This window comes from Trichosurus vulpecula, chromosome 8 (assembly GCF_011100635.1).
Source record: "Trichosurus vulpecula isolate mTriVul1 chromosome 8, mTriVul1.pri, whole genome shotgun sequence".
NCBI classification, from domain to species: Eukaryota; Metazoa; Chordata; class Mammalia; order Diprotodontia; family Phalangeridae; genus Trichosurus; species Trichosurus vulpecula.
Genome location: NC_050580.1, coordinates 253751678 through 253764144, shown reverse-complemented (window position 1 = coordinate 253764144; position 12467 = coordinate 253751678). Strand labels below are relative to the sequence as shown.

Below are 12467 nucleotides of genomic sequence, written 5' to 3'. Positions count from 1 at the left end.
TTTGTAGACCTCCAGAACTAGCTCTGAAAACAACAGCAAAAAAAAAAAAAAAGCCTGAAGTTTGGCACAGTGCCTACCCACCCCAGGTGAGCAGAGCCCAACTTTAACATAAAGTTCAAAGTCAAGAAATAGGTCAGAAAAAAATGATCAAACAACAACAAAAATAAAGAATTTGACCCAAAAAAGCTACTAAAGTGGCAGGGAAGGCCAAGATATAAACTCAGACGAAGAAATATGAAAACAGCTACCAAAAAAGTCTCAAAGAAAAATGTTGATTGGGCCCAAGCCCAATAAGAATTCCTGGAAACATTAAAGAAAGAGTGTAGGAGAGGAAAAACTGAGGAAAAAAAATGAGAATGGTGCAAGAAAATTATGAAAAGAGAGTCAACAGCTTGGTAAAAGAGGTTAAAAATACTGAAGAAAATAACACCTTAAAAAACAGAATTGGCATAATGGTAAAAGAGGCACAAAAATTCACTGAAGAAAAAAACTCTTTAAAAAAGCAGAATTGGCCAAATGGAAAAAGAGGCACAAAATCTCACTGAAAAAGATAATTCCTTAAAAATTAGAATTGGGAAAGTGAAAGCTAATGGCTCCACGAGGCATCAAAAAACAATACAACAAAGTCAAAAATAGAAGAAAATATGAATTATCTCATCAGTAAAACAACTGACTTGGAAAATAGATCAAAGAGAGATAATTTAAGAAATGTTGGACTACCTGAAAGCCATGATCAAAGAAAGATACATCATATTTCAAGAAATCATCAGGGGAAACTGCCCTGACGTCTTAGGTCCAGAGGGTAAAATTGAAATTAAAAGAATCCACTACTCACCTCCTGAAAGAGATCCCAAAATGAAAACTCCCGGAAATGGTATAGCCAAATTCCAGAGCTCCCCAGTCAAAGAGAAATTACTTCAAGCAGCCAGAAAGAAACGATTCAAATATCATGGAGCCACAGTCAGGATCATACAACATTTAGGGGTTTCCATGTTAAATGAGTGAAGGGCTTGGAATATGATATTCCAGAAGGCAAAAGGGCTAGGATTACAACCAAGAATCACCTATCCAGAAAAATGGAATATAGTCCTTCAGGGATTATATTAAATTAAATGGATATTTAATGGAATAGAGGACTTTCAAGTATTCCTGATGAAAAGGCCAGCACTAAGTAGAAAATATGACATTCAAACAGAAGACTCAAGAAAAACATAAAAAGGTAAACATGAAAGAGTAATCATAAGGAATTTAATAAAATTAAACTCTATATGGAAAGATAATATATGTAACTCCTAAGAACTTTATCATTTTTAGGGCAGTGAAAAGGAGTTTACGTAGACAGAGAGCATGAGCATGTCAATTGAGTTGGAACAATCTCCAAAAAAAATGAAAGGGGAAAAAGATAAATTTACTGAGAGAAGTGGGAAGGGAGTGGTAGAATCGGGAAAATTGTTCTCATATAAAAGAGGTGGGCAAGGAAGAACTTTTAAAATGGAAGAGGAAATTTGGGGGGGGCATAGCAGGCAATGTTTGAGCCTCCCTCATCAGAATTGGTTCAAAGAAGAAAGAATACATATACACACTCAATTGTGTATAGAAATGTAACCTACCCAATAGGGAAATAGGAGGGAAGGGGAGAAAAGATTAAGACAGGCAGTGGTTAGAAGCAAAGTAGACTTTTGAGGAGAGAGAGAGAGAGAGACAGAGAGAGAGAGACAAAGACAGAGAGACAGAGACACAGACAGAAAATAATGAGATGGAGGAAATAATCATAACTGTGAATGTAAATGGGATGAGCACACCCATAAAACAGAAGTAGATAGCAGAATGGATTAGAAACTAGAAGGCAACAAAATGTTATTTAGAAGAGACACATTTGAAATAGAAACACACAACACAAAGTTAAAATAAAGGGCTGGAGCAGAATCTAACATACTTCAGCAGAAGTAAAAAAAGGGAGGGGTAGCAACCATGATCTCAGACAAAGCAAAAGCAAAAACAGACCTAATTAAAAGAGATAATCAGGAAAACTACACTTTGCTAAAAGGTGCCATAGACAAAGAAGTAACATAAAAAAACCTTTTATGGCAAGTTTCTCTGATAAAGGTTTCATTCATGAAACATATACCAGGTATAGAACTAAGTAAATTTTTTTTTAAAAAATATTAGCCATTCCCCAGTTGATAAATAGTCAAAGGATATAAACAGACAGTTTTCAGAAGAAATTAAAGCTTTCTATAGTCATGTAAAAATCCTCTAAATTACTATTGATTAGAGAGATGCGAATTAAAACAATTTTGAGATACCACCTCACACCTATCAGAAATGACAAATGCTGGAAGAGATAAGGGGAAAATAAGTGCACTGATGAAGTGTTGGTAGATTAGTGAACTGGCCCAATTATTTTGGAGAACAAGTTGGAACTATGCCCAAAGGGCCATAAAATTCTGCATACCCTTTGACTCAGCGCTACCATTACTAGGTCTGTATCTCAAAGAGATCAAGGATATCAAAAATATTTACATCAGTGCTTTGGCAGTGGCAAAGAATTAGAAATCAAGCCAATGCTCATCAGTTGGGAGATGGCTGAACAAGTCGTGGCATATGACTGTGATTGAGTATGATTGTGCTATAAGAAATGACAGGGTGGAGTGGTTTCAAAAAAAATGGTGAGACCCACATGAACCGATGCAAGGCGAAGCGGGAAGAACCAAGAGATCGTTGTGGACAGTAACAGCAATGTTGCAATGATGATCAATCATGAAACACTTGGCAACTCTGATTAATACAATAATGCAAGACAACTTCAGAGGACTTAAGATGAAAAAATGCTTTTCAGTTCCAGAGAGTAAACCGATGAACTCTGAATACAAATTGAAGTACAATTTTCTCACTTTCTTTTTCTTAATTTTTTTGGAAATATGACTAATATTGAAATATATTTTTCATGATTTCACATGTAAAATGGGTTTCTTATTTCTTGCCTTTGCGGTGGTGGGTGGGAAGGAGGAAGGGAGAGAATTTGAAATTCAAAATTTAAAAAGAAAATAATGTTAAAGGTAAATAAATAACATTTTGTTTGATTGGAAAGCACCTTAAAACCATATAATGTTATAACTGGAAGGGATCTTCGAGATCACCTACTCCAACCTCTTTATTTTATGGATAAGGAAACTGAGACCGAAAAAGCAGAAGAGACTTTTCTAACACAATACAGCAAGCTAGTAACAGCCAACATTTGCTATTGGTGTTGAGTCACGTCAGAGTCTTTGTGATCACCTACCCAAGGTTACACAGGTAATAAGGCAACGCTAGAATTAGAACCCAGAGTCTCTGACTCTTGTTGTTGTTGCTGTTCAGCCACTTCAGTTGTGTCCGACCCTTTGTGACCCCATTTGGGGTTTTCTTGACAAAGATACTGGAATGGTTTGTCATGTTCTTCTCCAGCTCATTTTACTGATGAGAAAGCTAAGGTAAATAGAGCTAAGTGACTCGCCCAGGGTCACAGAGCTAGTAAGTATCTGACGCTGGATTTGAACTCTTGAAGATGAGTCTTCCTGACTCCAAATGCAAATGCTCTATCTACTGTGCCACCTAGCTGCCAACAGTAGAACCTGGACATTCTAATTCCTAGGTCTTTGTTCTTGTCACCACACCACACTGCCTCTCCTGAGAAAACAAATAAAACCTCCCTAGAGGTCTAGAAAAGGGTGATATAGCTGGGAAAAATCATTCATTCATTTTATGAAAATGTTAGGTGCTAGAGATACAAAGACAAAAGTGACATGGTCCCTACATTCAAGAGTTTGAACTCTATCAGGGATTGGGGGGATAATGACACCAGAAATACTACCTTGTACAATAATAATAATAATTAGCATTTATGTAGAGTATTTATTTAAAGTTTGCAAAGCACCTTACTACATTATCTCATTTGATCAAACCAACAAACCATTGTAATATCATGTCAAGATCTGTGGGTTTTTCTTTTCGGTTTTTGTTTTTGTTTGGCTTTTTTTTTTGCTTTTACATAGAGATATTTAATTAGAACATGTAGGAAAAACAGAAATATAAACAATTCCCTTCAATACCTCAGGAATATACTCATCTCCGTGCCACCTCAGTCTCTGGGAAGACTGAGCTCAGTTCAAACATAGTATTGGTTCCACTCAGTTCATGTACAAATGCAGCATTGTTGCTCATATCCTTGTCTTAGCTACTGCTGGGCTGGATCCTGAAGATCATTTCACGCTCCTTTAGGCATATTAGGATATTAGATATTAGGACCTGGAAGCTCCTCTACTGACCTTTTAAAACTCATGAAATCAGAGTCTCTAATGGCTTTACCTATAACAAACAAACATACAAAGCAAGCACTGCAGCAAAGGATAAAAGCCTGTTTGAGGAGACCACATGTAGGCCTCAAAGGGAAGAAGGTCCAAGGCCTGTCCTGGTCCTGCTTTTTTCACTTTGCATCAGTTCATCTAAATCTTTCCATTTTTCTCTGTATTCTTCATATTCATTGTTTCGGTCAGTACAATAATACCCATTACATTCACGTACCACAATTTTCTTAGGCATTCCTTATAGATACCATCTCCATCTATTCAAGTCCCTCCCTTCCTTTTTCTTTCAATGTTATTTTATTTTTAGTTCCAAGTTTCCCCCTTCCCCACCCTCCACCCATTGAGAAAGAAGGAAGAGAGTTTTCTGTGTCATATGAGTAACAAGATAGAGGGCTAGACATTTGCTCTAATCCCCATGACCATTCAAATCTCTCCAAAACAAATTATGCACCAAAGATAAAAAAATTTTCAGCTGTCTTCATGGTTTAGGACATGCAGAATACAAAAAAAATTGAAGGTTTAAAAAAATGCTAAAACATGAACTGATGCTTACTGACCCTAAGCTCATTCAGCACCCCTCCTCTACCTTCTCCACTACCAGCATCAAGGCTGCACTAGCAGACCCAAGGACCTGACAAAGGCTTACAACAAAGCCCACTCCTATACTCCAATATTCCCTTCTTCTTTCCAGTGCCATAGAACCCCCAGCTCCAGGGTGCAGAAGTGTGCCTGGAACAAAGCAAACAACCAGCATAGCTGTAGATCTTCTGGAGCAATACCACCAATGCTGCACCAGCACTACAATGATTTGATCTACCAAATGCCAGGGCAGACAACCCCCTAACACCAGCACAGCAGCTTTCTGAACTTCCAGTGCCAGGCCAGAGAACTAAGGAATAGAGGGAGTGGGACAGGACATTAGGACAGAACACTGTATGGAGAAGGGGGGTGCTATGTAGCACTCTACTAAGCCTGAGGAAAAGAGCAGAGCAACCAGGTGAAGCCAGTTCTGACCATTCAAAAATCAATTGGGGGCAGAAGTCTAGGCTACTGAGTCATGAATTACCCCACAAGGGAGAAGGCTGAGACACTCTGAAATCTAGTCACCCAGGAAATCATCTTAGAGGCGACAGAGTCAGAAAGTGAATAGGGGAAGAGCAGGAAGAAAAAAAAATTGAAATTTCAAAAGATCTCAGAAAGAAGAAAATGCAAAGCTCTCTAACATTAGCAGATAAAGCAACAGGGAAACGTTAACAACAGAAGGAAATATGGCCTCCAGATCTTGCAAATGAGTTCAGACATCTATGAATAAATACTGCAAAACAAAGGAAAATGACCCAACACTAGAGGAGACAGAGGACCCTGTGTAATATGTGGGGGAATATGGAACACACCACATACTGTTCCTGAGTAGTTCAAGAAACCTGAGTGGTTATGAAAGCAGAATTTTCTGCCTGAATGACAAAAATAGTGGGTACAGTAGAAAAACTGGAACAGGAGATAGCAAATTTCACCAAAGAAACAAGCAAAAACAATAATGAATCCTTTGGAATTGTGGTTGGTCTTTATGTTGATCAGAGCTCCTAAGTCTTTCAGAGTTAACAATTCTTATGATATTTTTGTTACTGTATAAATCATTCTCCTGATGCTCCTCACTTTACTCTGCATCAGTTAGTGCTTGAAAGCAAGACCTGTGTCGTGTCATCTGTATTTGTATAGCCCATAATACCTCTAAGACACAAGGTATTGCACGCTAAGGAATGAAGTTGTACTGGGAGAATAACATCATTTGGCATTTCACAACTTATGGATTGAAGAAGAGCTAAGTATTAAAGGGCCATTATTGGTTTTTTTCCTCCTCTCATCGGAAGGGAAACAACACAAAAGTGGGAGTGGGTGAGTGAGGAGGCTCAGGACAAGATTTTTAAAACTGGGATGCCGCACTGCAGTGAGAGCAACTTCTTTTGCAGTTTTGCTTGAGGTTGAGGATGTGAGTCAAAAGTCTGTTGGAGAAACAGATGGAAAAGGAAAAGGAGAGAAACAAGGAATGGCATAGCAGTGGTTAGCTGGAGGGAGTTGTATTCCATATCTTATTGACATATATCAACATCAACAGAATGATAGTACTAAAGACATGGGCCTTTGCTTTCATGGGAAGCTTGGGTTCCTTAAGGGAGATATGCAATTTCCCATAAGTAACCAAGGTTTTTGCTTTCTTCCTCCTCTTCAGCTCTCTGCACAATTCATTGCCCATCTTTACTGTACCAGAAATGCACCCTGTGGGACAAGCTCTTCAGTAAGTCAGTCCAAATGCAGGTTGAAATTTGGGCACTAGGCTTTGTTCATACACTTGATTTTTCCTATGTGGATGGATAGGACAAGCTACTTTGAGTGATTACAGATTTCTTTCAATTCTGCAATATTTAAAGGTTTGATTCAATCAGCACAATGTCATTCACAAACAGGAGCACCTACAGGACCTCAACATCCATGGAGAAGCCCTCTTCAGTTTGGACTCTGTGCTGAATCTATCTCAACATAATTGTTAATACTTTCAGCGATCATACATCTCTGTTTCATGTTTCACTTGTTTATTGTCACAGGGTCATTGAACAGGGTTGTTTCTGTTGCGTGTCTATTATTTGTCTTTGTTACAAAGTATAGCTGTTTAGGGAACAGGGGAAAGATACACTTGGGAAGGTGATGTAAAGACAAAAAATATAATGCTTAAAAATATAATGCATAATGTAATCGATAAAAAAGTCTTGAAGAGATGAATACTTTTCTGTTGTAGCTCTTTCCAATTACATTGTTGTAGTCATTGTGTGGAAGCAGGGACCCGCTCATACATTCATGCTTTCCACTATTGCAAAGAACAGAAATCATATTGCAAATGGAAAGGACAATGAACGAGGAGTCCAGAAACCTGAGTTCAAGTATTAGCACTGTCAATAAACATAGAGAATCTAGTCCAAAGCAGGCTAAATAAATAAATGTCTGTTAACACGTTCTATGGTGTACTGATTCGAGAGTCAAAAGAGACCTGGGTTTGTCGCTAATACTGCTGTATGCACATCACGTAACATCTCTGAGCTTCAGTTTCCCAATCTGTAAAGTGGGGGGAAAATACCTGTAGCACTAATTAATTTCATAAGAATAATATATGTGAAACCTTGTGCAAGCCTGGAAAGACTTAAATGACCACTCGTATATATTGGAACGCATGTAGATTAATATCAATCCATGAGACAGGAAGAAAAACTATTATTTGGGAATAACACGAAGCTTAAATAGCCAGACAATGACCTAAATACCATGGCAGATGCGAGCCAAGTTCCTGGTCCTCTGACCTTGAGTAAACAATCTTTATGTGAACCTGTTGTTTGTTGAGAAGTTCCTGTGGTGAGGAAGTGGTAACGAATGTTATCTAAAATAAACTGCGGAAAATATCCCTTTACATTGGATTTTTAACACCCAAGTTCATTCAGCCTTTCAAAATGGGACCAGTCCTTTGAGATTAACTCCTGTGGTGGAGGTTTCTGTCTTTTTAAAAGAGGGTGGCATTCAGTTACCGGAGGCCTCAACATAGGCTAAAGGCAACTGAAGTCCCGCCCCCTTTCTGTGACGTATGCGCTTCGCGGCTTCTGATTGCAGCCTTCAGGCGTCAAGCCCAGGGTGTGTATCTTACTGGGACACTGTGCAGATCTCGCCTCTTGTTTCCTGAGCGGTCGGGTGTATTGCTCTACTCTCCGCACCCCCAGGGGCCCCCGACCGGTCTGAACTGGAGATATCGTTCTGTGGCGCCCTCCCGCGCCGGATCTCCTTCTCCCTGGGGCGGGACGATTTCCAGAGGCTCCGGTCACTATGGTCAGTGCCATGGGTGGGAGCGGAGGGGATACGGGGTTCCCAAGCCCGGGGCGCATGTGCACGCTCAGAAAAGGGGGCGAGATATAATAGAGGGGGTGGAGAGGGGACTGCAGAACTCCTGGTGCACCTCCACCCCAAGCCCTTCTGGTTGAGATCCCTGTTTGCTTCTAGGGCCTTCCTTCCCATCCCCCAAATCCCACCCACCCATAACCCTATCCCTCGGACCCGGGAATCTCCGAGAGGGGAAGTCTGGGAGACCCAGACTGTCCCCCGTCCATGCTCTGCACCGGGGCGCTGGGGGCTGGATGGGGGTGCGGGGATGGATTTGGGTGAAGGTGGCTAGGTGGGGGGAGAGGGGGAAGACGACCCAGGCCAGGAAGCCCTACGTCCCTTACCACGCCAGCTTCCCGGGTGCCCCGCCCCCCTTCCCCGCCTCCACCAGAAAATTTGGTTGCCCCCAAGAGAGCCTTTTTGGGAAAGAACCCTCAATCTGGAGTCTGCCAGAAAACTGGAGTACCTGGCCTCAAATGGCTACTTATCTGTTTACCCCCTGTATGACCTTGGGCAAGTCGTTTGGCCCCTCAGCCTCAGTTTCCTCAGCTGTAAAAAGCAGAGGGGATTGAGCTAGTTGGACTCCACAGCTTTAAATCCGATCCTACGAATGAATCAATTCATTAAGCATATACCAAGCGCCTACTGCGTGCCAGGCATAAGCTTTAAATCCTACGAAATACCCTCAAAGCAGATGTCGCCCACCTAGGTTTGACATGATGCCTTTTTTATTTCGTGTTCAGGCACATTCCCCACCAGTTCTTTTGGGGCAAGACCAAGACGCCAACCCCTTCCTCCTTCCCATCGAGAGACAAGTCCAAGGGTTTGGTGCGTTGGAGCCAGGGAGGGGGTGGAAGGGCTGGGGAAGGGTTCACCCCGATCCCAAACACCCTCCGCGGGAGCCTGGGTGATACGGAGGTATTTATCACGCCTGGCCAGCCAGGCTGCGTTGCTTTATGTTTGCCCACCGTATTGTCGAGCCGTGAGCCCCACTCTTCCCTTACGAGGGGGCTGCAGCTGTGAAGGGACTGGATTCCATTCGTGGGGCTCACATTTCCAGTGTCAGTAATAGCTGGGGCGCTAGTGTAGGAGGTACCCGTGAGACCCGAGAGCGGGGAGAACGAAGAGAGACCGAAGGGGGTTGGTTCACTCCCTTTGCCTTCCCTCTTAGCTTCTAAAATGGGCACAAGAACACTCACTCTGAATCGGAAGAACCAGGTTCAAATCGTGACTGAGGCTTGACTGAGGGACTTTGAGCAAGTCACTTACCCGTATGAGAATCATTTCCTTCATCTGTAAAATGGGGAGACCTGGATTTTTCTAAAGGACACTCCCAACCCTAAATCTTAGCCTAGGAATGGGTCAGCCCATGAAGTCACCTTCAGCCAGACTCTCTAACCCTGAGGGATGGTGGGGTCAGGGGCACAGTTCAAGCTATAGGACATTCCAAGCCCTGCCCCAGCGTGGATCTGAGTAATGGCGTGCCCAAAGAGTCAATCACCCAAGTTGTTTGCTATGGCACAGAGAGGATTGATGGTACTGCCTGAGGGTAAACTAGTCAGTCAGGTCCAGACCATGCTTGCAGTCTGTTTGTCTGAGGAATTTTCAAGGAGCCTTGGTGGATGCTCATGTTCAACTGGAGTCAGAGGGCAGGGATTAAACACTAATTCCTTTGCTTACAGAGATATGAGCATTTTGGGGTGCCCTTTGAGTACCCATTCACCTGAATGGAAAACCAGAAAAAATAAGCCAGGTGGTTAAGATGTGTGTCAAGGCATCAGGTTATCTTATCTGCTAGCAGCATCTAGTGTTTTTCTGAACTGTAGACTCAAGGATAGGGACTAGACTAGGGATTTCGTTGGTGTAGAGAACTTCAGCTTGATTCAGCCAGACTATAAATGACTTACCCAGGGTCACACAGCTTCCATAAGTCAAAGTGGGGATTTGATCCCAGGTCTTCCTGGTTTCCTGATCCAGGCAACCTCTCCTAATGTTAGCATCAGAAAACGGCAATCTAATCTAGTCTCCAGCAGCCCCTTTTTAGCATCCCACATCATAGCCTCAGACTGAGATTCTATGTAGGTAATTAGAAAGGACAAAAGGGAAGGAAGGGTAGAGGTCAGCAAGAAACACAGGAAAAGGACTTGCTTAAGAAGCAGCATAAACAAAGATTATAGTAGAGGGAATGGGAAGTGACAGACACACCTGAAGTTCAGAAAGGAAGCTGCATCTTCTGTCTGCTGTAGCCGGATCAGAAGGAAGTAAGGCTCCAGACAGCCATAGAAATTTAGAGCTGAGAGGAATGCTAGGTGCCATCTGTTCCAACTCCTTCATTATGTACATAAGGAAATGAGACCTAGAGAAATTAAGTGACTTGCCTAAGGTCATACCACTCTGAACTGGATCCTTGGGATCTCCAAAGCCAATGTTCTTAAACCATACTACCATACAAATGGCTAGTAGCCCTGAGCCAATGGCACACCATCAAGTGGGGACCTCCTGTACTTACTCAGGTCTTCAGTTGAACAATTAATTGTGTGGTATTTGTGGAGCTCCGTGTGAGGTAATGGGTAAAATAAGTTTAATTAAGAGAGAATCTAGGTGTTTGGGGAATTTAACAGTCGAGTGGGAAGCAGTCAGCCTCAGTCACAAATAAAGAAGATGCCAAATAAGTGGATCAGAGAGGTGCTAACACCTATGTGAAGTCCAAGGCGTTCTTACTGATAGGGGATCGAGGGGACTTTCTGGAAGAGGTGGTATTTGTTGTTCATCCATCGTTCTTGAAGAGGACCAATGACATCAGGAAGGTGATGTCTTAGCTTGGAAGGGAGTTGGATTTCAGTGACACACAGTCTCCTCCGAGACATTGGAGTACAGTGGCAAGAGTGGAAGATGCAAAAAGAAAAAGGAGGACATTTCCTGCATTAGGCACATAGGAAGGCAAAGGCCTGGAGCAGGAAAGCTATATGCAAGTTACTCTGCTAGGTGCTGGTATAATATGAAATAAAACTGGAAATCTGGTGTTACCAGGTTGTGAAAAGCCTTGAATGCTAGGTGACAGGGAACAGAAAAAAGGAAGGAAGGGAATTAACATGTTTATAGCATCTACTATGCACTGGGCACTGTACTAAGTATCTTTTTATAAATATTATTTCATTTGACCCTCAAAATATTCAGGTGAGTTTGGTATTATTATCATTCCTACTTTACAGTTGAGGAAACTGAGGCAAAGAGCAGTGCCTTGCCCAGGGCCACACAGCTAGCAAGTGTCTGAGACCAGGTTTGAATTGGAGTCTTCATGACTCGAGGCCCAGTGCTCTATCCACTGTACTGCCATTTCCCTTTAACAGAGGCAGAAACAGATTTTCTAATTTACTCATTAAGCAACAGGTAGTCACTGATGATTTTTGGACAGATGAGTGATTTCTGAGATATTTCATTAAGCTTTGGATGCTGTGTTTTAGAAGGCCCCCTGACAAAATGTTACCCAGACAAGAACAACCACAACAAGAAGAAAACTCAAAACCATCTCAGAGAGATTGGGTGAAGGATGTGGCCATGTGTCGCATGGAAAAGAGATTATTTGGGGTAACAAAGCCCATCTTCAAATATTCGAAGGGCTATCCCATGGAAGAAGGATTTGTGTCACTTGGCACATAGTAAGAACTTAATGAATGCTGTTTCATTCATTCATCTAGGTGGAGATCCTGCGTAGACTATAGTTGAAGATGTAGGTCCAGCCAGCTGTGGAGAGGTCAGGGTATTATGAAAGAGGTATAGATTTTAGGGCAACGGGGTGGTTCAGTAGATACAGTGCCAGGCTTGGAGTCAGGAAGACCTAATTTCAAATCTGACCTAGACACTTACTAGCTGTGGGACCCTCTTTGTCTCAGTTTCCTCTTCTGTAAAATGAGCTAGAGAAGGAAATGGCAAACCACTCCAATATCTTTGCCAAGAAAACCCCAACGGGGTCACGAGGAGTCGGACACAATTGAAATGACCGAACACACCAACAACATAGATTTAGGAGTCATTTGCTGAGAGGTGATAGTTGAAAGTGAATTTGATCGCCAAGGCAGAGAACGTAGGCAAAGGAAAGAGGTGAAAGGACAGGGTGATGTTGGCCTGCCTGTTCCATTGTATGAACATTTACCGATCATCTACATAGAAGGCCCGTGCTAGGGCTAAATAATGAGACTTTTG

The 12467-nt window shown here is 42.0% G+C and overlaps 1 protein-coding gene across 1 annotated transcript in view; it reads left to right on the top strand.

Annotated features, from left to right (window-relative positions):
* Positions 1 to 7998: 7998 nt before the first annotated feature.
* Positions 7999 to 12467, top strand: part of OTUB2 (OTU deubiquitinase, ubiquitin aldehyde binding 2) — a 42265-nt gene continuing 37796 nt past the window's right edge. Inside the window, exon 1 of the mRNA XM_036735029.1 lies at positions 7999 to 8213. Coding sequence (XP_036590924.1) covers positions 8211 to 8213 — 3 coding nt within the window. The 5' untranslated portion in view covers positions 7999 to 8210. The remainder of the gene's footprint in view (positions 8214 to 12467) is intronic.